Source organism: Suncus etruscus, chromosome 20 (genome assembly GCF_024139225.1).
Source record: "Suncus etruscus isolate mSunEtr1 chromosome 20, mSunEtr1.pri.cur, whole genome shotgun sequence".
Taxonomy (NCBI): domain Eukaryota; kingdom Metazoa; phylum Chordata; class Mammalia; order Eulipotyphla; family Soricidae; genus Suncus; species Suncus etruscus.
In genome coordinates this window covers 33,603,874-33,630,313 of record NC_064867.1, presented here as the reverse complement: position 1 = coordinate 33,630,313, position 26,440 = coordinate 33,603,874, and the positions used below count along the sequence as shown (strand labels likewise).

The 26,440-nt window shown below is 46.9% G+C and overlaps 1 protein-coding gene across 3 annotated transcripts in view; it reads right to left on the bottom strand.

Annotated features, from left to right (window-relative positions):
- The window catches only part of VGLL4 (vestigial like family member 4), a 137,127-nt gene that overhangs the window by 55,430 nt on the left and 55,257 nt on the right, over positions 1-26,440 (bottom strand). The window contains exon 1 of one of the 3 annotated variants that reach the window (XM_049766320.1): positions 6,831-7,468. The exons of the other annotated variants lie outside the window; for them this stretch is intronic. Coding sequence (XP_049622277.1) covers positions 6,831-6,912 — 82 coding nt within the window. The 5' untranslated portion in view covers positions 6,913-7,468. Of the gene's footprint in view, positions 1-6,830; positions 7,469-26,440 lie in introns of those variants that run through there. 3 annotated transcript variants of the gene reach the window in all.

Here is a 26,440-nt window from a genome sequence, read left to right as displayed (position 1 = left end):
GAGAGAGAGAAAGAAGAAATTAAAATTGTTAAAAACAAACAAACAAACAAGGGCTCAGAGAGCATAGTTGGATAGTGGGTAGGGTATTTGCTTTTGCCCATGTCTAATCCACGTTCAATTCCCTACAACTCATATGGTCCATCTAAATTCCACCAGGTATAATCTCTGAGCACCAAGCCAGGAGTAAGTCCTGAGCACCGTCAACTGTGGCAAAAACTAATAATCAAATCAAACAAAATAGACAAAATTTGGCTGCAGATTCAGTACAGTAAGGCACTTGCCTTGTACAGAGATCACCCAGGTTCATCCACAGCACCACGTATGGTTCCCCCAAACACTACCAGGAGCAGTAACTGAGCTCAGAGCTAGAACTCAGCCCTGAGTACCACAGGGGTGGCCCAGGAACAAAACAAAACAAAAATTCCCAGACAAAACTAAGCTAGTACACACAGAGAATAACCAAGTCAATGGAAAAGCAAGTTATTCCTGTGATGTCATCTTCTGGGGTGAGAGAAATGACTCAGGGGAGTTAATGGACGATTTCTTGACCTGGAGATTATTCCAGAGCGCTTCCTTTTTCAGATATAAATCACATGAAGCCGTGCTTTCTTGGGTGTAAACAGTCTATTCCATAATTATAAATGCTGAGACAGAAATTGCAGACATTCTTATAAAGAGTATGGGGAGGACTGGACATTAAGTATATTTCCACTGTCCTGTTGAGAGATGATCTAAGAGATAAACTGTCTATAGTTTGCAAAGCACATTGCAGCACCCCAAAGGCTTCTAAGTGAACTAGAGGGCTAGGATTCCATTTAATGTAAGCTAAAAAGGAGGTAGGGATCTACCGGGCTTGAATCACTGCAAGTCTTATATACAATGCCTAGAAACTAGCTATTAGAGTTTTATTTAATACAGCAAAGACAATAACAAAGCAAAGTGGGGCATGTGTGTGTGTGTGATTCTTTTTATTTAAAAAATAACATTTATTTATTTATTTATTTATGTTTTGGGGCCACACCTGAGGGGTTACTCCTGGCTCTGCACTCAGAAAATGCTCCTGGCAGGCTTGGGGGACCACATGAGATGCCGAGATTCGAACCTGGATCCATTTGGAGACAGCTGCTTGCAAGGCAAACGTCCTACCTCTGTGTTATCACTCCACCCCTAACAAATGATTCTTTTTGTTGTTGTTGTTGTTGTTTGTTTTTGGGCCACACCCGGCGGTGCTCAGGGGTTACTCCTGGCTGTCTGCTCAGAAATAGCTCCTGGCAGGCACGGGGGACCATATGGGACACCGGGATTCGAACCAACCACCTTTGGTCCTGGATCGGCTGCTTGCAAGGCAAACGCCACTGTGCTATCTCTCTGGGCCCAACAAATGATTCTTAAGCATAGAGCCAGGAGTGACCCACAGAGCCAGGAGTAATCCCTGAGCATTGGCAGGTATGGCCCCACACCCAAATAAACTCAAATTAGGTGACCACAGTTGAAACTCTGGGTGCAGAGGGAGGAGGTTCAGGCAGGGCACAGACATGAGTTCATTATGAAATCAAGAAGAAAGTCTCAGACCCAGACAGAAATCCCAAAAAGTCTAGAGAACAGTGGCCATGAGCTCACTATACATGTGGGCCATCTCTTCACGTAAACAGCCAGTGAATAAAGATTGTGGTGGTGTCGGGGAGTAAGGGGGTGTCCTTGGAAACTGCTCCCAGCTGAGGAGTGTTTCTCTGTAGTCCCAGTTCAAAAACAAACCTTCATGGCCACCAGGAAAAGAAGGCCTAGGGCAGACAATAGGGAAGGGCAAGAGGAAGGAAGGAAGAGAAGAGAAATTGGCCTCCCCAAACAAAGCCTGTGCAGGCTTCCAGAGATAAAACAGCCAAGTAAAATAATCCTGTGCATAGAGGGTTGGAGAGTGGGGGTGGGTGGTGGGGGTAGGGAGGGTAGAGTGGGGGGGCAGGGAGGAAGGCGGGTGCAGTCACACCTGCCCTGCACAAACTGTAATTAGAAGAAACTCAAACTGGCCAAATCGCTCCTGGGCTTACCTGGGCATGTTTTATGAACCTGGCTCGCCTCCCTCCTTCTCTCTCTCCCCATCTCCTCCTCCTCCTCCTCTTCATCCTGTCTCCCTCAGGGCTGACTCTGTCCTACCAATAAACAGCCACAGGACACAGTGGTCTGCCTGCCTGGACAACCCTTGTGAACTAAATGGCAGGGGCTGGCGCTCAGAGAGAGACCCAGCTCAGCAGGCACTTCCCCTTCGCAGGACCCACAGATCCTGGATTTCTGTCTCCTCTGAGCTCACTGGGCACAGAACAATGGAGCCTGCTGGGGGCCAGGCTGGCAGAGAACAAAAACAGCCCTGGGCTCCCTCAAGGCCCCAAGCCTTGTCAGCAATCCTGCAGTGTGCTTTTTTCCAAGAGGATTTCTATAGAGCTGGCTGAGGGGACCAGAGATAACTTATCTGCCACAGTGGCCAGCTCTGAAACTTGAGAAACTTAGGGTCCTCTTGACTCAAGTTTTCAGACCGTCACAATACACAAACAATTCTTACTTTCTCCCAATACAAATCACACTATTAAGGTAAGAGGGAGGGAAATGGGCCCACGGAATTATACGCTCATGGCTCTCACCCCATAATTAAAGGTATCACTAAACAACAGCTTTAAGCCACTGCCAACTCAGAGCACATTTACCAGGGCTGAAAATTTTAGTAACAGGTAATTATGAGAAAAACAGCCGTCAGCCATCTTGAGAAAAGCCAATGGTCCCCAACCAGTTTCCAACTTTTTGGGAGAACTGGCATTTAACTTGGACCTTCACCTAAGCCCAATCTTAACAAACCAAAGCCAAGATCCCAAGTTCCTGAGCAGTAAAGCCCTGTCTCTTCCAAGGGGTGCCCAGTCACCCACAATTTCTTGTGTGATCTTTCCTGCACATCACAACAGCTAGGGGACATGAGCTGGCTCCTGGTTTTTCTGGACTGTGATGAAGCCAGATCAGGTTGATGGTACTTTCACATTCCAGATGAGTCCCTTTGGGCCCTGACGCTGAGGGTCCCCAGGATGGAGCGTTATCCCTGAAACTCCAGCACAAGTAAGTCACAAAAGAGACAAAAGGGAGAAATCATTTGATGAGAGAGACCCAACTGGTGGAGAGGAATCCAAGATGGGTCAAGGCCATTGGGTTCTGGACCAGAGTGATAACACAGCCAGCTTTGCATATGGCAGACCTATGTTTGCTCTCCAGCATACCCTATGTGATCACTCCCCTGAATGATTTCTGAGCACAGAACCAAGAGTGAACTCTGAGCAACACCAAGTGCCGCCACCACCTCCCCTCAAAGAGAAAGATCTCTGGGTTCTCTCTTGAATCCAATTCTGCTGTAAATTTCCCCCAATCAACCTGAATAGTCTCTCTTGGGTCTCAGTTTCCTGGACAAAGCCAAGGTGAAGGTACTTGATACTGTCTGAGGCCCTGTTTTTAGCTCTGCCATAATTAGATAATTAGAAAATACAAGACCATCTATAATTAAGTGCTAAATTATACAGTAGCAACTATAACTGCCCACAGAGAGATTACATTGAGTCTCTCTCTTGTCTCTCTCTCACTTCCCAAGAGCCTCAAGAGGCTGGTGAGTTAGTCTGGGGTTGGGGGTACAGAAAGAAGAACCCGAGGACGGGGCCCGGAGAGATAGCACAGCGGCGTTTGCCTTGCAAGCAGCCGATCCAGGACCAAAGGTGGTTGGTTCGAATCCCGGTGTCCCATATGATCCCCCGTGCCTGCCAGGAGCTATTTCTGAGCAGACAGCCAGGAGTAACCCCTGAGCACCACCGGGTATGGCCCAAAAACCAAAAAAAAAAAAAAAAGAAGAAGAACCCGAGGCATATGTGCCCCTCACTGCCTTCAAGGGGGCCTTTCCTCCAACTTGCATGAGTCCAGAGGGGAAACAGGGCTGTAGGTGACTTCAGACTCTGTATATGCAGGTTGAAGCCATACCGGACCTCAGGAGCATTCAACAGCCCAGTGAGAGAGCACCAAGATTTGTGGAGTGTAGACACACAAAAGGACTGTGCAAACACAGACCTCAAGCCAAGACCTCATCGTGGTAACCATCTCAACTTCTTCCTGCCCGCCCACGACTGTCTTCCTCCTCCAGCCCCAACTGGACGCCACCCCCAAACCACAAGCTGTAGTTGATTTGCTCCTTTTGTCTCTATGGAACTATACTGATAGTTTATAATTCAGCGACAGTCCAAGCCATGGGACTCTCACCGAGTGGAGAGAAGCCTGTGTCTCAAAGCCAGTCAGAGTCTGTACTTAATGTGTACAAGACTTAATGTGTACAAGAGGCAAGACCCTCTTTACAAGATCCAGTCTGCCAAAAGACCCCCCATATGCACAGGTTATAGAAGAGAAGGGTGAGGAAAGAGAAGGAGACACAGGACCACTGTGGTTATATACTGTGTTCCATATGCTGAAGGAATCTGGGGAGTGACTTAGCTCCTTCCTGTGAAGAATTAACTAACCATCGGCGTCTTAAATGACTAGAAAATTCAGAAAAGGAGCCGGCCTTCTGTTCTGAAGAGATGCGAAACTTCCTGTCACGGCCTGCAGGGAGAGAGATGGAATTGCAGCCGCTTGGCGACCCTGCATTCCATTTTTCAAATAACTTCCCTGGAATGTCAGTGAGTGTGAGTCTTGTATTCGGTCCTCAAATACCTCCAAGTATAAAGGCCCAACACGCCTGTCCCCCCCACCCCCCCAAAAAAAAAGCCAGCAAAGATGCACGCCTGTCTTCCAAACACCCTTCGGAGCAGAGAGCAGATGTGTGTTGTGTTTATACAGAGAAAACCACAGAGACATAAACAACCCACTACAAACTCCACTCACATTTTGCTGTGCTTTTCTTCATTTCCTGTGTATTAATGGTGGTGTTAAAAATCATGGGAACGTTCATAAGGAAAGAACATAGCAAAGCAGCAGATGGGAAAGAACAGCATAGGCTACAGAGCATCATACAGTAGAACCCAAACTTTTCAAAAAAAATCCAAGTTCCTTCTTCCCAGATCACCAGGGAAGCTAGTAGACTCGATATGTTATCTGCAACACAACAAAGCAATCTGGACAGGCTCTCCAAGAGCATTTCCTCCTAACCTCCCACCAGTGGCATGAAAACTTAATGTAAGGACAATTTCCCAGCAACCCTGGCTGATCGTGATGTTTTGACTGATTTTGAAAGTATCGTCTGATATTCCATGGACAATGACCACGACAATTCAGCAGAAACTGCCTAAAATCTGTAAATACCTTATTAAAGATTTAAAATAAAAAAGTTCCCCCCAAACGACCTGTAAGATGTTCATTCCACAGGTAGCCAGCCAGCCAGACTCTGTATTTAGCCCATTCTATTAAAAAAAAAAATCTGCCTTAAAAAACGATGAGTTTCAGAAGCAAGATGGTCCTGGAAACAGCAGATTCAAAGAAAGCAATTCGCCAAGAATCATTCTAACTGGAACAAGGAGGGAAAAGAAATAACTTTGCAATAGGAGAATCTGATCCAAAGAGTCTCAGAAGGGAAAAAAAAAATAAAAAACTAAGTCTTGAATGAAGGGGAAAGGTTAAGTTTTCAAGGGATGAGGCAATATTAAATAAATGCACACGAAAATGATCAGCAAGGGGCCCAACTTTCTCCCATGTTATTCTCCCCGCCAGCCCCAAGAAATGTTTCTTTCACTCTCAGAGGGAACATGGAAACTGCTCCTGCTAATGAAAGCCAAGGAGATGTGTCTCCGGGACTTGGAGTTGGTTACGACAAACCCACTTCTCCTGCCAAGCTGAATTCCCCGGAGAGGCCAAGCGGCCACTCAAACCTAGGCCATTACTGCTTTTCCAATTCGCACGTAGATAATGTTCCAACAGATTAAGAAATTGCCTTTTTTTTTTTCCCTCCTTTCCACCATAGAGACAGAAGCTTCCAGCACTCCCTGAGAGTGGACAAACATCTCCTGGTTTCGGAGGTAATAAACAGTAAGAACTCCAAAGTGCCCCCCCCTTTTTTTTGGGGGGGGTCCAGCTTTTTGGTTGGCATGTTGTTATGCCATCACTTCCACAAGAGCCCCGAGTGTGCGGGGCACATCCTTCAATGTCAGCACTGTGTTGCACGGCACAGGAAATGGCAGTTAGACAAAGAGCCGGTCTGTGTTGTGTGTGACACGGTGCCATTTCGGTCCCCCCACCAACTGCATAGAAAAATTCTTCATTGTCTGAGACAATCGCTCCCCCAAACAAAAGCTCACTGTACAACTTTTCTGTCCAACTCCCTCCACCCGAAAAATCCAAAGTGAGGCTGAAACGGAGCACCAACACAACGTGTGTGTGTGTGTGTGTGTGTGTGTGTGTGTGTGTGTGTGTGTGTGTGTGTGTGTGTGTGTGTTTAAAATAAGTAAGTCAGGAGGGGCTGGGGAGAAAAAGAAAAGTCTCCTTTCACTTTTCCTGACTTGGGTCTCAGACTTTGCTGTAAAGAAAAGACTTACAGAAATCCAAAGGTTTTAGTTAAAATCTGAAAGAATTATTTAGTACAGTTGCAAGAACAAAAAAGCAAAGTCTTTATAGTTTGGATTTTCCTGTCCCTCCCCCACATACACACACATACACTGCCCTCTCTCCCTGAAAGCTAAGATCCAAACAGCACACACTTTGTGTTCAAAACAGTACGCCACCATCGCTTGCCTTTCAAAGCACCCCACCACCACCACCACCAAGTCCCCCAGAAAGGAAAGAGACCATCCCAAAAAGCAGTGATTTCTAGAAGGGAGGAAAGCATTTACCTTCGTAGCATAGAATGCCAATGTTGTTGTTCATTTTATCCAAGTACTGGTAGTTCAACAGGTCCATCTTCATAAATAGCATTTATTGGGCTCACGGACAAAAAAAAAAGGGGGGAGCTTTTTATATATAAATATTTTTGCTCTCTCCCCACAAAAGAGTTGATTTCCAATAGGAAAAATGATTGCTGAGTAGCTCCTGGTCTTGTCTTAAAACTTCACAAAGGCGACGGGGAGAGGAGGAGGCCCAGCCTCAGATGATCAAAACAAAGTATGTAGAAGTGAAGGAGGAGAGGAGAGGGAAAGAAAAAAAAAAAAAAGGCAAGAAAGAAAACACTCACTCACATACAAACACACACACACACAGAGACACAGACACACACAAAAACCTTCCCGGTTGCCGTGTATTGTATCCTCGGTGGGTCATGAAAAAAATAAAATAAAAATCGGTTCAGAAGTCTTTACAGGTCTTTCTTCGACATGAAATCGGGGTCCAAAGGCAAACCCCGAAGCACATTTCCTAGGACAAAGCCCCACTGGCCCGCTCTGCTCGCAGCCTGCTGCAAGTTCACTGCACTGACATGCTGGATATGCCTGGTATGACTCGTATGTAAACGAGCTTCCTCAGCCCAGCAGGAGGACTCAGAGAGCATGCTCAGAGCATCCCAGGGGCTCTGCAAATGTCAGGGATATTTTCTGCACAAGATCAGTCTTCCAAAGTCTGCAGTGTTGGGGCATGATGGGGAGAGGGGGGGTGAAGGGGAGGAGGATCTGGGGAATCTAGCCAGGCTTGACAGGAAACTGCAGCAGAGCAGGCCTGGAGGAGGGAAATGAAAACCCAGGAAGTTTCTGTTTAGGGACCTGGGGAACCAGTCGAGCGGCCATCATGGTGGAGGCGAGCTCCTGGGAACATGGGATTGCTGCCCTGTACCCCCATGCTGTTCCGTGTCCAGTTTAACAGGGCCTCAAAGGGTCCTTTATTTGACATCTAGGACTGTTTTTGTGGTTAACGTCACAAGTCGCTTCTCTCCCTCCTGTTCCCAGCAACTCTTCCCCCACAGGACCAGCCTGGGCCCCATTCTCCAGGCTGGAGAAAACTGAATGACTTAGTCTGTAACTTTCTACCTTGCTGATAAGCATTAATCTTTTTTTCTTTTTGGTTTTATTTTGGGGGGGGTCACACCCGGCAGCACTCAAGGGTTACTCTTGGCTCTATGCTCAGAAATCACTCCTGGCAGGCTTGGGGGACCATATGGGATGCCGGGCATCAAACCACCATCTCCTGGCAAATGCCTTAGCGCTTTGCTATCTCTCCAGTCCCTCCAGCATTAATATTTTTGAAGAGTTTATAATATTATGTAATATTATTAAGGTTCCCTCTTCATACACACACACCCAATAATATAAACTCATAAAAACAAACACAAGGACCTCAGTGATAAGAGAGCACTAAGGAGGGCACTTGCCTTGCATGTGGCTTACCTGAGTTCGATCCCCAGCACCCTATATGGTCCCCCCAAACCCCACCAGGAGCACAGACAGGGCTCTCAGTATGGGCAGGTATGTCCCAGATTTATCACAAACAAAGGAACAGAAACAACTTCAGGAATCTTGCTTTAGGAGACATCTCCAATCATCTGAGAGCTTCGCTACCTTACTCTCCCTTCCTGTTTCCTGAAATACAGTTCTTTTACTAGTGGGGCATGGAGAGAACCCACAAATGGGAGGAAGAGTTCTAGCAGAAGTCTGACACATTCCTGGAAATGACAGAGAGTGCCTGGAAATGCCTACGGTGGGACGAGGGCCCTACCTGGCACAAATGCCCACTGCCCTTCTGTACAGGTACTTCTCTGCATGTACTCAGCCACACCATTGGAGATTAAGGGGCCTAGGTGCTGGGTGTTCCCGTGGGGATCCCTACCAGTAGGCAGCCAAAAGCTGTTCGCTAGGTGACTCACTGAGCCCCAGAGTCCTGCCCCCCCCCCACAGAGCACAATGCTATACCCCACTGCCCCACTGGTGCCAGCTTGGGGTGCCGGCACACAGTACACCACAGTCCCGCTCCTAGCATCCTAGGACGCTCTCCAAAGAGGCAGAAAATTCTAAAGATGGCGTCAGCTCTTAGATACCGGGAGGACCTGGATGTTGGGATTCTAAGAAAAGAAGACAAGGGGCCGAAGAGGCAGCATGGAGGTAAGGCATTTGCCTTTCATGCAGAAGGTCATTGGTTCGAATCCCGGCATCCCATATGGTCCCCTGATCCTGCCAAGAGCGATTTCTGAAGGTGGAGCCAGGAGGAACCCCTGAGCACTGCTAGGTGTAACCCAATAAACAAAAAACAAAAAACAAAAAAACAAAAAGAAAAAGTAAGACGGGCCCGGAGAGATAGCACAGCAGTGTTTGCCTTGCAAGCAGCCGATCCAGGACCTAAGGTGGTTGGTTCGAATCCCGGTGTCCCATATGGTCCCCTGTGCCTGCCAGGAGCTATTTCTGAGCAGACAGCCAGGAGTAACCCCTGAGCACCGCCGGGTATGGCCCAAAAACCAAAAAAAAAAAAAAAAAAAGTAAGACAAGAATAAGTAATGAGGAGGAGCTGAAACAATAAGAAGGTGGGGAAGGTGTTTGCATTATATGCAGCCAACCCAGGTTCAATCCCTGGCATCCTATATGGTTCCCCGAGCACCACCAGAAGTGATCCTGAGTGCAGAGCCAGGAGAAAGCCTTGAGAACAGAGAGATATGCACACACCCTTGCCCAAAATAAAGCAAAGAACTTTTGTTAAAAATCAAGATAGGGGTTGGAGCGGTGGTGCTGAAGTAGGACATTTGTCTTGCATGCAGTTGACCTTGGACGAACCATGGTTCGATCCCCAGGCATCCCATATGGCCCCCCGAGCCAGGAGCGATTTCTGAGTGCATAGCCAGGAGTAACCCCTGAGCATCACCTGGTGTGGCCCAAAAATCAAAAACTAAAAAAAAAAAATCAAGATAAAAATAAATAAATAGGGCCAGAGAGATAGCATGGAGGTAAGGCATTTGCCTTTCATGCAGAATTTAGTTCGAATCTCGCCATCCCATATGGTCACCTGAGTCTGCCAGGAGCGATTTCTGAGCACTGCCGGGTGTGACCCAAAAACCATAAAACAAACAAATAAACAAACAAACAAATAATGAGGATGCAGAGTTGGAAAAGTGGTTGAAAACTTGCAGGAGCTGCTAATGTACGACAAGGCCTATGGGCTGACAATCTCATGACAAAGATAGCACCATCTGTCACAGAGAAACAGAGGAGCTACCGGACCCCCAGATCCAGGTACTGGGAAGAGGGGGGCCTATATTCCACCTGCCTCCCTTACCAATGAATACCAAGGGTATTTGCCAATGCTCAGAGATCGACTGGAGCAGCCCTAAAAATGATGGGTTGGGGCTTAGCGAGGTGACGCTAGAGGTAAGGTGTCTGCCTTGCAAGCACCAGCCAAGGAAGGACCTCGGTTCGATCCCCCAGCATCCCATATGGTCCATGGACAATTTTAACCAGAGTACACAGGGGTCCCTACAGCAACCACACACATAACAGTCACCCTTAAACCCGCCCCCCCCCAACTGTCTGACTCCAATCCAGCCCCTACTGTGAGGAAAGTCGCTGCTCACATTCTTCGACACACAAGCGTGCAGAAAACATTCTAAGGTATGGGACCTCCCATTTGTAGAACAAGTTGGGGTACAGTTCAGAGTCAGCATGGCCCAGACTTAATCTGGGGGAGTCACTTCTCACCAGTTTATTTTTCAAAAAGTGCCAAGTGAGGGGCTGGAGAGATAGCACAGCAGTAGGGCGTTTGCCTTGCATGCAGCCAATCCAGTATGGATTGGTGGTTCAAATCCCGCCATCCTATATGGTCCCCTGTGCCTGCCAGGGGTAACCCTGAGTGCCGCAGAATATGACCCACCACTCCCCAATAAAAAAAGTCTCAAGTGAATCCAATATTCAGCCCAGGCTCATCGGGGAAGGCTAGAAATGGTCTGCCTTGAGACAGATACTTCATGAAACAGACTTTTTTTTTTTGAGTGTATATTTATTTTGGGGTGGTGGGGTTGGTCATACCCAGTGGTGCTCAGGGCTTTCTGCTGGCTCTCTGCTCGGCAGTCAGGAACACAGCAAGCAGCAAGAGCCTTATCCACTGTATTATCTCTTCAGACGCAAGTTAGCCAGTTTTTAATGTCAATGAGTTAACCACCATTATAAAGATCTGAGTAGAAGGACAGAGAGAGAGAGAGAGAGAGAGAGAGAGAGAGAGAGAGAGAGAGAGAGAGAGAGAGAGAGAGAGAGAGAGAGAGAGAGAGTTCAACAGGTAGTTCAACTTTGCACGCAAGACCCGGATTTGATTCCTAGCACCACTTGCTCCCCTAAGCACAGCAAGGAGGAACCCCTAAGAAATGAACCTGGAGTAGCCCCTGATCACCACTTGGCCTGCCTCTCCCTCCTCCCTCACCCTAACAATCCAAAGATGAGAGCAGAACTTCCCCTTGGAGATACCATAGAATCCACAAGCGGGGGGCTGGAGCAGTGGCGCAAGTAATAGGATGTTTACCTAGGATGGCCCATGGTGCGATCCCCTAGCATCCCATATGGTCCCCCAAGCCAGGGGTGATTTCTGAGTGCATAGCCAGGAGTAACTCCTGAGCGTCACCAGGTGTGGCCAAAAAAAAAAAAAAAAAAAGAATTCACAAGTGGGTCCTGATGATGTAGTGTGACTGCAGTCAATGGCCAATGTCATCACCAACTTCCTGACCCTCTACCAGGGCTCCCCATGGTTCGGGTATGGCTGATTGGCCTCATTGGGACAGGCACAAAAGGAGAGAGACACCAGGAAGTATGGGCAGCAGTGGGTCTGAGCGGCTGTGGGTGAGGCTTTGCTGCCAGTCGCAAACACACACCCCATACCTCATCACCTGAGTGTTCCAAAGCCCTGGACTGGAAGAAGAGCTCCTCAGAGCAGACAGATCCGTGGCTCTTTGGGCCTGTCCACAGCAAACCCTCTTTGTGGTTTGGGGTCACACCTAGAGATACACAGCAATGATTCCAGGCTCTTCATCAGGAATCACTCCTGGTGGTACTCTCAGGGAACCATATGGAGTGCTGGGGACCAAATGCAGGTTGGCCACACGCAAAGTGAGAGACTTAACCACTGTACTATCCCTCTAACTCTACTAGATCCAGCACACACCCTTATCCTCCTCTTTCCCATTCTGAGCTCTCCCTCCCAGGTGCTCCCTCCTGCCCTGTACATGCAAGCAGCCCGAGGAGCAAAGACTAGGTCTTCCTCCCCTGGGCCCAAACAGCTGGCATCTGGCAGTACCTCCAGAGTTAAGGGGTAAGGAAAATCAGTGCAAAGAAAGCACCTCAGGACCCATCCCCAGTATCCCATATGGTCTACTGAGTCAGGAGTGATTGCTGAGTACAGAGCAAGGACTAAGTCCTGAGCACAGCTGGATGTGGCCCCCAAACACACACACACACACACACACACACACACACACACACACACACACACACACGCATGGTGAAAACATTCTCCATCTCTCCTCATGGTACTAGATTCTGTCCAAACCTCAGAACCCAAGAGTTCTCCCCCTACGAGGAATATCATCTAGAATCTGATGTCACTGCAGGCCAGGATCAATGAATTTTTTCAGATAAATGATCCAAATTGATTGGGGCCAGAGAGATAGCACAGCGGTAGGGCTTTTGTCTTGCACATAGTCAATCCAGGACAGACAGTGGTTCGAATCCCGGCATCCCATATGGTTCCATGCCTGCCAGGAGCGATTTCTGAGTGCAGAGCCAGGAGTGCTGCTGGGTGTAACTCAAAAACAAACAAACAAATAAACAAAAACAAAAACAAAAATCCAAATTGAGGGGTCTAGGGGTGGAAGGGTAGCTAATGGCCCTGCCTTGCAGTCAGGAAGCCTCAGGTTGGATCCCTGGCACATCCCACATACGAGTGCAAGCCCTGAAACAACATAACCAAGTGTGCAACCTATAATACCCTAAGCAGAGAGAGATATTCCAGGTCTCACAAAGATCACCATAACCACAAATCTCAAATCTGAATCCTGGGAAATGTCTTTGTTTTCGTCACAAGTCCATCCAGGGCTTCATCTAGTCCTCATGAAAATCCTACAGGCTTGTTTTGAAAGATGTAGAAGTGGTTTTTTTTTTTTTTTTTTTGGTTTTTGGGCCACACCCAGTAACGCTCAGGGGTTACTCCTGGCTATGTGCTCAGAAGTTGCTCCTGGCTTGGGGGACCATATGGGACACCGGGGGATCGAACCGCAGTCCGTCCAAGGTTAGCGCAGGCAAGGCAGGCACCTTACCTTTAGCGCCACCGCCCGGCCCCGTAGAAGTGGTTTTACATCCCTCTAGGAATGGGGAGAGAGGTCGAGTGAACCAGTGTGAGGTCCTGAATTTAATCTCAGGCCCCAGCCTGAGGCATGCGCTGCCAAGAGCACCCTTAAACAGGCCTCAGTTACAGATATCACATGTAACAACTCGCCAGAATCCAAGCACCCACCAAAATACTGAATATTTTTCATGGTGAAGACAAACATTTATTTTGGGGCCACATCTGGCTCTATATTCAGAGATAGCACACTTGGGGCTTTGGCCCAAAGAAGATACAATTTTTGGGGCCCGGAGAGATAGCACAGCGGCCTTGTAAGCAGCCGATCCAGGACCAAAGGTGGTTGGTTCAAATCCCAGTGTCCCATATGGTCCCCCGTGCCTGCCAGGAGCTATTTCTGAGCAGACAGCCAGGAGTAACCCCTGAGCACTGCCAGGTGTGGCCCAAAAACCAAAAAAAAAAAAAAAAAAAAAGATACAATTTTTATAGCCTTCCATCTGATTGGGACCAGGTTGGAAACTTTTTTTTTCCTTCTTCTTTTTTTTTTTTGTTTGTTTGTTTGTTTGTTTGTTTTTGGGCCACACCCGGCATTGCTCAGGGGTTACTCCTGGTTGTCTGCTCAGAAATAGCTCCTGGCAGGCACGGGGGACCATATGGGACACCGGGATTCGAACCAACCACCTTTGGTCCTGGATCGGCTGCTTGCAAGGCAAACACCGCTGAGCTATCTCTCCGGGCCCTCCTTCTTCTTAAGAATGAAAAAACCAGAGTTTTATGGGCAGACTGCACACTTCGCATGTGGGAGGCCTGGTTTAATCCCTAATACAACAGGGTCTGGTCTACTGAACACAGCCTGCTATGATCCAGGAAAAAAAAAAAAAACATAAAACAGACACTTAAAACATATTGAGTAGAACTGGACACAAAATAAGTAGTGATCAATTTGTAAATATTGTATTACAAAAACTTCAAGGAAGCTAGGGAGATAGTACAGTGGGCAGGACATTTGCCTTGCACGCCACCAACTCAGGTTTAATCCCTGGCATCCATATGGTCCCCTGAGCACTTCCAGGAGTGATCCCTGAGTGCAGAGCCAGGATTAAGCCCTGAGCATCAATGGTGTGGCTCAAAAACAAAAACAAGTAACAAAAAAAGAACTTTTTATGTTAGGATCTACCATAAGCAGTGATCTGGGGCCCAGGAAGTCCCCAGCATCACTTGGACAGGCTATATAAGTCACACATGTCAGTGTTTGACAGCAGTCCTGTAGGGTGTTTGCCTTGCAAAAAGCCAATCCAGGACGGACAGTAGTTCAAATCCTGACATCCCATATGGTCCCCCTAGCCTGCTAGGAGTGATTTCTGAGAGCAGAGCCAGGAGTCACCCCTGAGTGCTGCTGGCTATGGCCCCAAAACAAAACAAAAGAAAACAAAACAAAACAAAAAAATGGTAAGAATATGTTCCAAGTACCCAATTTTGAGTAGAAAAATATTTTTATCCCTGAAACATTTTCTAGAGATATTTCAGAAGAGAAAACACAAAAACACTTGAGAAAATGCCCAAGTTTCACGGCATCTTATACACCAAAACCAAGCAAGGAGGCAAACCTGAGGTAGGAGAAGGTCCTTGTAACATCCGTTATGTGGGATGGAGGAGGAATTCTGCTACTACGTAAGGAACCTTGAAAAACAGAGATGGTGTCGTGCCAGGAATCAAGCCAGACCTCCTACGTGCAAAGCAGGCACTCAGCCCACTGAGCTCTCTCTGGCCCATGGGGAATAAAAAAATTTTAATGAGCACAGAACAAGAGGAAAAAAAAATGACCCAGAGAAATAACAACTATAAAATTAAGTGATTTTTGCATCTGCCAAGTTAACAAAGAGAATAGGCGTTTCCAATCTTATCTAGTTGGTGAGGCAAATCCAAGGGGATTGGTGTCCACTGCCAAAGAGAAGAAGGCACCTCACTTCTTGCAGACTGCTATGGGGCCCCTTGTGAAAAGATGCTCAGAGCTCATTCCCTGTTGTAATCTAGAACAATCTTCAGACAATAAATAGCAAGCTTTGGGCAGAGTTAAAAGAAGATGCTTTTTGTACCTCTGTTTATAAAAGCCCTTTGAGTTTCAAAAGTCCAAGTTCTCTGAACATCTAAAAGTTCAAAAGACAAAAAATACATGGAAATTGGAATTTCAGAAGTAGGGAGGTGATCCAGTGGCAAAATAAGACTTGGGTTCAATTCCCTACATTTCAAAAAGTGATCATGTATAAAATGATTAATAAAAGCTGGATCAGGAAGGTAACTCGATAGGCTGGAATACATGTTTTGCATTCAGGAGAGCTGGGTTCAAAACCTAGTACCAGGGGCTGGAGCGGTGGCTCTAGAGGTAAGGCATCTGCCTTGCAAGCACTAGCCTAGGACGGACTGCCATTCGATCACCCGGCATCCCATCTGGTCCCCCAAGCCAGGAGTGATTTCTGAGTGTGTAGCTGGGAGTAACCCCTGAGCATCAACAGGTGTGGTTCCAAAACAAAAATAAAACAAAACAGAACAACAACAACAACAAAACCAAAAAAACCTAGTACCATCCTTTAAGCACTGCTTTAAGTACAGAACTGGGTACAGTCCCCGAGCACTGCTCGATATGGCCTGAAAAACAAACCAATGACAGAATATCATGTAACCATTATAATTTCTCCAAAGATATAGTACAGCGAGTAGGGCACTTGCCTTGTTTGTGGGGACCTGAGTGGGTTTGATCCCTTATACCACATATGGTTCCCTGAGCCTGCCAGGGGCAATCCCAGAATAAGCGGGAAAGGAAGGGAAAGGAAGAAGAGGGGAAGGATAGGGCGGAGACAGAAGGAAATGCTTTATTATACAGTTTGTAATAATGGAAATCCATTGAAAAATGGAGTCTGAGGGACCAGAGACAGAGGATGTTCCATGCACCTGACCTGGGTTTGATCCCTGGCATCACTTAAAAGTTCCCCTGAGCCTGCCAGGTGTGATTCCTGAGTATAGAACCAGGAATAAGACCCCTGAGCATCAGTGAGTGTGACCCCCACCAAACTAAAATAACAGTAAGAAGGAAAAGAAGAAACACTGTAAATGCAATTGCCGGACAACCCAAGTTTTCAGAGACATTCAGCACACACAGAGACTTTTCAGAGACTTTCAGCACACATATCCACTGTATTAAGAACCACAGAGAAGGCCTCATTCCCTCGGAGTCTTCAAAGATGCTTGGAAGTGGATTACTGGGAGACCTGATCTCTTCTCCACTGGATCCCACCTCCCAGATGTTAAGTCAGCCTGATACACAGGAATGCTCTAAGTGGAGGAGACATGTTTTCTCTCCTTACCATAAGCTAATGTTTCAAACTTACCTGTTCTGTGAATTCTAATGAAAGCAGATTTTACCAAAGAAAGCAAGTAAGCCTTGGCTCTGCTAGTTTCTGGCCACATGCAGTGGTGCTCCCAGGACCATGTGGTACAGCGAGTGGACCCTGGGTCTCTGGCATGTAAATCACATGCCCATGGAAATCTTTCTCCAGCCTGGAGGAAGTGTGACCATACCCTGAGGCTTGGTTACAGAAGATTCTCATGGCTGAAGGCCTTTTCCTCACTGTTGGTGGGTAGAGGCCAGGTCAGTCATGAAGATAATGTCCATAGGCTGAAGCCACTTCTACTGTTAGACCTAATTATTTGGACTATGAAAACTAGGCAGGGAAATGAAATGAAGAGAAAACAATTTGACTGCATAGTAGGGAAGAAATAGGAAAACAGGGCCAGAGCAATAGCACAGCAGTGTTTGCCTTACATGAGGCCAACCCAGGATCAATGGTGGTTCGATTCCCAGCATCCCACATGGTCTCCGAGCCTACCAGGAGCGATTTCTGAGCACAAAGCTAGGAGTAACCCTTGAGTACCGCTGGGTGTGATCCCAAAACAAACAAACAAATGAAAGAAATAGGAAATCGATCTCAGGGTTCAGATAAAAAGTTTAGAGGTTAAGCTGTTTGTCTTGACCTGGAGCCAAACAATAAGAAACGAAACCAAATTTCCCATTTTTGGTGGCTGTCTGGTGGTGCTCAAGGGACCATATATGGTGACAGACAATCCTAGGGTCAGCCATATACATGGCAAGTGTCATGACCAAGTGAACTATCTCTCAGGTTCACTTTTCTATTGTTGTTATTGTTGTTGTTGTTTTGGGGTCACACCTGGCAGCACTCAGGGGTTACTCCTGGCTCTTCGCTCAGAAATAGCTCCTGGCAGGCACGGGGGACCATATGGGATGCTAGGATTCGAACCATTGTCTTTCCTGGATCAGCTGTGTGCAAGGCAAATGCCCTACCACTGCACTATCTCTTTGGCCCTTCACATTTTTTTTTTTTTGGTTTTTGGGCCACACCCGTTTGACGCTCAGGGGTTACTCCTGGCTAAGCGCTCAGAAATCGCCCCTGGCTTGGGGGGACCATATGGGACGACGGGGGATCGAACCGCGGTCCTTCCTTGGCTAGCGCTTGCAAGGCAGACACCTTACCTCCAGCGCCACCTACCCGGCCCCCTTTTTTTTTTTTTTTTTGCCTTCACATTTTTTTAATGTTGTTTAGAATACCAAGCTCTGGGGACAAAGACACATTTGTCTTACATACAGCCACTTTTGGTCATGGCTATGGTTTGATCCCCAACACATCATATGATCCACTGGACACCACCAGAGGTCAACCCTATATGCCCAGAGCTAGAAACAGATGCCCAGGTACCTCTAAATGTGGCCCAAAATTGCACCCCCTCCCCCCAAAATATAATACTTAGTCCTGGACTTCCTTAAAGACCTAATTAAGCACTCTGCTTTTGGGGGTCAGAAAAATAGTACAATGGGTAGGGTGCTTGCTTTACAGGTGGATGACCTAGGTTTAATCCCCAATATCCCATATGATTCCCCCTGAGCCCCACCAGGAGTTATTTTTGAGTGCAGAGTGAAAAGTAAACCCTTAGTATTGCCAGGTATCCCCCCAAAACCAATAACTAAAAAAAGTAGCTTCCTGGACAAAGACCAACCCAAAAAAAATAATAAAATTAAATAAAACAATTTTAATAAATTATAAATTAAATTAAAACTACTTTCTCCAAGAACCCCAATAACAAAACTTAATCTCATAATTCCACTGTAATTTAAACTTAATTTGCTGTGAATTCTAAAATAAGCGAGATTAAAATAAATTTAAAAAAAAATAAGTGGGGCCGGAGAGATAGCATGGAGGTAAGGCATTTGCCTTTCATGTAGAAGGTCATTGGTTCAAATCCCGGCATCCCATATGGACCCCTGAGCATGCCAGGAGCGATTTCTGAGCGTGGAGCCAGGAGGAACCCCTGAGCACTGCTGGGTGTGACCCCTCCCAAAAAAAAAAAAATAAAATAAATAAATAAATAAAACAAGCAAGATTATTTGAGTATCCACCAAATTACAAAGTTTGCTATGCACACAGTAGATTTTTAACAAGATAGCACTTTAATTAATAAAGAAGCCAAGAGTGGCATGTAAAGGGCTAGAGCATACACTTTGGGTTCAACCCCCTAACACTGTCCAGAATGACCTCTGAGCACTGAACTGAGAATAGACTCACCAAGAATCCCTGGGTATGGCCCCCAAGACAAATTTAAAATGCTTCAAATATCAATGATGTAAACCTCAGTATCTAATTTGTCCCAATGTTAATGCACTTTCTTTCAATGACTCCTAATTGTGGGGCTAAAGACACAGTATACTGGGGAAGGCACTTGCCTTGTACATGGCCAACTAACACCCCATTTGGTCCCCCAATTCCTCCAGGAGTAATTACTATGTACACAACCAGGAGTAACCTCTGACCACTACTGGATAGGGCCCCAAAACAAACAAACAAACAAACAGAATTCCTAAAGGTATCACAAACAAGTACTTATTTTTCTAATTAGAATTGTTCACATTGAAATGAACCCCCCAAAACAATGTTTGTTATTTTTTTTGTTGTTGTTGTTTTTTGGGCCGCATCTGGTGACACTCAAGGGTTACTCCTGGCTATGCGCTCAGAAATCACTCCTGGCTTGGGGGACCATATGGGAAGCTGGGGAATCGAACCATAGTCAGTCCTAGGCTAGCACTGGCAAGGCCTTACCGTTTGCACCACCTCTCCGACCCCAGTGTTTGTTAAATTTTCACAAAAGTAAATAAACAGAATTAAGCTATATGTCTCAATCTTTATTGTTCATAACATATTACTACATTATAATATTTAAAATATTCTCACCTTCTTTTTTTTTTGCAGGGTGGGGTCCAAACCCAGTAGGCTCAGGGATTACTCCTAGTTCTATGCTCAGAAATTGTTCCTGGTATATTAGGTGGGACATCTGTGGGTCGCATATCCCCCAGCCACATATAATTCAAGCATCCTACCTGATACACTACGTCCCCAGCCCCAAAATATTCTTGAATATCAGTGACTCTAAAGATAATGAATACAACACATGTATATGTGCGAATGAGTATTTTATAAAAAATTTGAATGGTTAGGCCAGGGTGGCTGATACAGGTTTAATTCCCAGCAGCTCATATGGTCCCAGAAACCTTCCAGCAGTGATCTCTAAGTGGAGAACCAAGAGTAAGCCCTAAATACAGCCAAATGGGACCCCCCCCATATAAGAATTTAAATAGCGCTTATAGCTACGATTTAAACTTTCAATACAATAGCACCCCCTAGGGGTAAAGTTTTAATTACAAGACAATTTGGAAAACGTGAAGTGAAATTTAGGCCACCTATATAAACATTATATTCCAAATACAATAAGTACCATTATTGTAACAGAAAAGGAGAGGGAAAAAATACAGCAAATAAGTTTTTTTGTTTTTTTTTTGTTTTTTTTTTTGTTTTTGTTTTTGGGCCACACCCATTTGACGCTCAGGGGTTACTCCTGGCCATGTGCTCAGAAATCGCCCCTGGCTTGGGGGGACCATATGGGACGCCGGGGATCGAACCGCAGTCCTTCCTTGGCTAGCGCTTGCAAGGCAGACACCTTACCTCCAGCGCCACCTACCCGGCCCCAGCAAATAAGTTTTTAACAAATAGGAGAAACCTCACTAAATTTTGTAAGTACTAACAACCAATTTGCTATCAAAGAATTGGCTAGGACATCTACTTTACTTACAAGAATCTAAACTATAGAGGGTTTGGGGGGGAAGAGACATACTCAACTGTATTCAGGTATCACTCCTGGTGGGCTCAGGAGACCATATGGGGCACCAGGGATTGAATCGGAGTTGGCCACAAGCAAGAAAAGTGCTCAACCCCCTGTACTATCTCTCTGATCCCTGTAAATAGCCTTTTAAAGTGCAGACTTGGAAGATTTTAAGATAAATCATAATTAATGGGCTGTTGTATAGAGGAAGAAAACTTGCATCAGCATTCCCAAGAAAGGAGAAACTTCTTGCAAAATGTAAGTTCTTTAACTAGTCCATTCAATGTTTGATAACAGAAATGTTTTGTTACAAATATTACTAGAGAGAAGGAGGAAAGAGAGAGAGGGAGGGTGGGAGGGAGGAGAGAGAGGAAGGAAGGAAGGAAGGAAGGAAGGAAGGAAGGAAGGAAGGAAGGAAGGAAGGAAGGAAGGAAGGAAGGAAGGAAGGAAGGAAGGAGGGAGGGAGGGAGGGAGGGAGGGAGGGAGGGAGGGAGGGAGGGAGGAAGGAAGGAAGGAGGGAAGGAAGGAAGGAGGGAAGGAAGGAAGGAAGGAAGGAGGGAGGGAAGGAGGGAAGGAAGGAAGGAAGGGAGGGAGGAAGGAAGGAAGGAGGGAAGGAAGGAAGGAGGGAAGGAAGGAAGGAAGGAGGGAGGGAAGGAGGGAAGGAAGGAAGGAAGGAAGGAAGGAAGGAAGGAAGGAAGGAAGGAAGGAAGGAAGGAAGGAAGGAGGGAAGGAAGGAAGGAAGGAGGGAGGGAAGGAGGGAAGGAAGGAAGGAAGGAAGGAAGGAAGGAAGGAAGGAAGGAAGGAAGGAAGGAGGGAAGGAAGGAAGGAAGGAAGGAAGGAAGGAAGGAGGGAGGGAAGGAAGGAGGGAGGGAGGGAGGGAGGGAGGGAGGGAGGGAGGGAAGGAAGGAAGGAAGGAAGGAAGGAAGGAAGGAAGGAAGGAAGGAAGGAAGGAAGGAAGGAAGGAAGGAAGGAAGGAAGGAAGAAAAAAACGAACCTCCCATGCATGAAGTGATCTAGTAACATACATAAGGTAAGAGAAAAAAAAAAAAAAAGCAGGGTGAGATTAGAACAAATCCTTCCTCCCACCCCAGGAAAATTCCTAAGATTGGTCATGATATGCAAGCAGGATATTCAGACAACAATCCTTTCAAATATCCTGACAAAACTTTCAAATATTTTCCTCTTCTCCTATCTTGTGCATTTTAAACTGATATACAAATGGCTCACCCAGCAAAAGAAATAAATAGAACCGAAAAAGAAAAAAAAGTTTCTGCATTTTCCAGGCTTCTTACTTGGGCATTTTACTCCTTGCCTCAAATTCCCTCCCCTTCACTCTTCCTTTCCTCAAATAAAATTCCCACTGAATTGGGCCACCCTATTTCCTGACCTCTGCTTTCCACCCTTAATGCCCAAGGACAAGAACCTGAGCTACTATAAAAGAACCACCATGGGCCCGGAGAGATAGCACAGCGGCGTTTGCCTTGCAAGCAGCCGATTCAGGACCTAAGGTGGTTGGTTCGAATCCCGGTGTCCCATATGGTCCCCCGTGCCTGCCAGGAGCTATTTCTGAGCAGACAGCCAGGAGTAACCCCTGAGCACCGCTGGGTGTGGCCCAAAAACCAAAAAAAAAAAAAAAAAAAGAAAAGAACCACCATGATGGGCCACAGTGGGTAGGCATTTGCCTTGCATATGGCAGACCTGGATTCGATCCCCAGCATTCCATATGGTCGTGCCTCCAGCCCCAGCGTGACCAGAGTAATTTTAGAGCAAAAGAAAAGAAAAGGAAAGAATCAAAACTGCCAACAACCTCAGGGTCTGTACAGTTTTGTTCACCCTCACCACATTTTTCCACCCCAAATCCCCTTTCTACCAGCGAGGATCCAGCCCAAACATGGGGTGGGGAGGGATAGGAGTTACACACCCATTACTGCAGCCAAGAGACTGCTGATGTCACCACAAAAACTAGCCCCTAAGAGAAAGAAGTGACATATTCTTTTTTTTTTTTTTAACAGTTTATTGGTTGATTTTTAGATCACACCAGGCGATGCTCAGCAGTTACTCCTGGCTCTGTGCTCAGAAAGCGCTCCTGGCAAGCTCGGGGGACCATATGGGATGCCAGGAATCAACCCAAGTCCATCCTGGGTGGGCGGCATGCAAGGCAAATGCCTTACCACTGTGCTGTCTCTCCGTACTCAGAAGTGACATATTCGCTCTGCCTCTTCCAGTCCCACAGGTCTGAGACAACATTCTAGGCTGGGTTGGTGCATAAGAATGGGGGTGCAGACAGTACTACTGGGGGGGGGGTATGGGGACCACCAGGAAATCTAATGATGCACTTCCCAGCAGCATTCCTCACTGCAGACAGAGGGCAGTGAGTGAGTCACACTTCCTCCAGCCAGGACTGTGGCCAGGAGGGATTTCCAGGGGGGAGTTGGGGAGTGGACATGAGACTCTGGTGTCCCATCTACAGAGTACATCCCACTTCATCTGTGCCTGTACCCACATCAGGGGACGTTGGCTGGGTGAGAGTGGAAGCCTGGCACAGTGTAAAACATAAAACAGTCCAGCGGCTTCCAGAAGATTCCAGTCCCTGCATGCAGCAGGGACCAGGCTGGCTTTGGCCCTGGACCCTGATTTGTTTATTCAGCCCCTGACTCTGCTGCGGAGAAGCTCCTCTTTTTTGTTTTTGGTTTTTTGGGCCACACCCGGTGATGCTCAGGGATTCCTCCTGGCTATGTGCTCAGAAATCGATCCTGGCTTGGGGGACCATATGGGACACTGGGGAAATCAAACCACAGTCCATCCTAGGTTAGTACACGCAAGGCAAACATTCTACTTACTGCCTGTGACACCGCTCGCCACCCCCCCCCCCCAGAAGCTCTGCTTTGACTCTGCAGTTCTCTAGCCAACAGTGAGAGTTGCTAATGCAGGTGGGGGACAAGACAGCTCCCATCCACACCCCCCAAGAAGAGATGGGTGAGAGACAGGGGCTTTTACAAAGGGGTGTGTTGCCCTGCACTCAGCGGGCATCCACAAAAAATGGCAGGTGCAGACTAGGAATGCCACAGATGCTGCTCCTAACCCCCAAAATATTTGATCTGGTCGGACAAGGCAATAACACAGCTGCCGAGACCTGGTCTAAGTCAAGAAGAACCGGGAGGTTTTCCACTCAAATTGTTAGCACCCTCTCCATTTGTAGAGGACCCTAGAGGTAAAATGGGGATTTTGAAGGAAACCGATTAACCCTTCCATCTTGAACCTAAACCACCAGTTGCTACTGTCCATCACAGATCCAACAAAAGTCTAGTCCAACATCCTTAAAGAAACGTTACCTGAAGTAGGCTCCTCACTTTAAACTTCTTTTTTATTTTATTTATTTGGGGGGGGGGGTCACATCTGGCAGCACTCAGGGGTTACTCCTGACTCTGTGCTCAGAAATTACTCCTGGCAAACACAGGGGACCATATGGGATGCCAGGATTCGAACCACTGTGTGTCTTGGATGGGCTGTATACAAGGCAAAAGCCCTACCACTCTGCTATCTCTCCAACCCCTCACTTTATACTTCTCTTCCTTTCCCTCGGCAGTCCTTCTGTCATGTAAAGTTCCCATATAAAAATAATCTTATTGTTGGGGGCCAGAGTGGTAGCACAGTGGTAGTTTGATTCCCGGCATCCCATGTGATCCTCTGAGCCTGCCAGAAGCGATTTCTGAGTGCAGAGTCAGGCATAACTGTTGTGCACCGCCTGCTGTGGCCCTAACAAACCAAAAAAAAAAAAAAAAAAAAAAAATAATAATAATAATAATAATAAAAATAATCTTACTGGGCCTGGAGAGATAGCACAGCAGCGTTTGCCTTGCAAGCAGCCGATCCAGGACCAAAGGTGGTTGGTTCGAATCCCGGTGTCCCATATGGTCCCCCGTGCCTGCCAGGAGCTATTTCTGAGCAGACAGCCAGGAGTAACCCCTGAGCAACGCCGGGTGTGGCCCAAAAAACAAAAAACAAACAAACAAAAAAAAAATCTTACTGCTGTGGTCCTATTAGAACAAAAAGTTCTAGGAGAGCTAGTTCATTTGTGGGGGTTGGGGGAAATTGGGACACACACAACAGTGCTCAGGGCTTCCTTCTGGGTCTGCACTTGGGATCACCCCTAGAAGGGTTTGGAGGGAGTTTATGGGATGCCAAGGGATCAAACCCGAGTCAGCTACGTGCAAGGCAAGTGCCTTCCCTCTGCACTATTACTCCAGCCCCTGAAGTAGTTTATTTAATGGGTGGCTTTCAATCCCACCCGCTGAAAAGGTCTCCAGGTTAAACAGACAACGTGGCTGGGATGGGAGATTGTGAAGGCAACAGGAAGACCCAGACAGCAAACACTCTCTTTGCTCCCTTGACGGATAACAGAGGGTCTCACCCATGCATACTTGGCCATGTTTATGGCCAGAGAGAAAGGAAAGCTGAGTGGAGAGCACATCACCACATTGCAGTCCTAGAGAAGTCCAATGACAGGCTACTAAGCAGCAAGTAACCGGGTTTCAGCTGCAAATCAGGAATGCAGACTGTTGTATATGTAAATATTATTATGTTACTGACCCTACCCTGATCGGTGATTGTGCCCTACCATAGGGTGTGACCTGGCATTCTGCCCCCACCCTAGGGTGGTACCTGATTCTGCTTCCACCATTGGGTGGTATCTGATCCCACCATTGGGTGGTACCTGATTCTGGGGGATAAAAACAAGGGTCTGTGGAAGGCTTTTTGCTGGAACTAAGGCTGAGATTTCAGACTTCAGTCTTGTCCACCGAATAAAGCTAATATTTCCACAAGCCTGACTGTCTGCGAGCTGTTTACCCGCTGTTTCACCTCAGAACCGTCGGCTGGACGGGGTGGCAGACTCGTGCTCCGAGTTGGAGGGGAAAGACCTCATCCTCCATCCGTCCATCAGTCAACCTCTTCAGAGGCTGACTTGCAACAGCAGACATCAAGCAAAGAAGGAAAAAGGGATGAGACCATCAAATGACGTGAAGGTAAGAAGACAGTGAGGTTGGGGCCTGAGTGGTGGCGCAAGTGGTGAGGCATTTGCCTTGCACACGCCAAACTAAGACGGACAGCGGTTCAATACCCTGGCGTCCCATATGGTCCCCCAAGCCAGGAGCAATTTCTGAGTGCATAGCCAGGAGTAAGCCCTGAGCATCACCGGGTATGGGCCAAAAATGCAAAAACTATAGTCAGTAGGGCTCTTGTCTTGCATGAGGCCGACCCAGATTTGATCCCCATAAGGTCCTGGTTGTACACAACCAGAAGTAATTGCTGAACATCGCCAAGAGTGGCCCAAAAAAAATGAAAGAGAAAAAGAGAAAACCTCCTGAATAAAGCATAACTTCTTAAGCAGCTGAGTTTTGTTTTGTCTGCAAGTCTTTCATACAGCTATCAAGAATACAGTTATCAAGTGGGGCTGGAGCACTAGCACAGCAGTAGGGCATTTGCCTTGCATACAGATGACCCAGGACAGACCCGAGTTCAATCCCTAGCATCCCATATGGTCCCCAGAGCCTGCCAGAAGCGACTTCTGAGCACAGAGCCAGAAGTAACCCCTGGCTGGGTGTGACCCAAAAACAAAACAAAACAAAAAGAATATAGGAGCTCAGGAATAAACAAAATTACTCTGGCACTAATTTATCAGCCTTTAAGTCCATGGAAATTACTGTAGGTCTGTCTAAAATACCATGCAACCGATTTCAAAAATCTCAATGTTGCAGCTAACAAACGGTCAATAATAAATGCAAGCAAAAATGCAATGCAGGAGCTGAAGGCTCATTAAAACTTAACCAAACAAGGGCTGGAGAGATAGCATGGAGGTAAGGCATCTGCCTTGAATACAAAAGGACGGTAGTTCGAGTCCCAGCATCCGAATGGTCCCCCGAGCCTGCCAGGTGCGATTTCTGTGCATAGAGCCAGGAGTAACCCCTGAGTGCTGCTGGGTGTGACCCAAAAA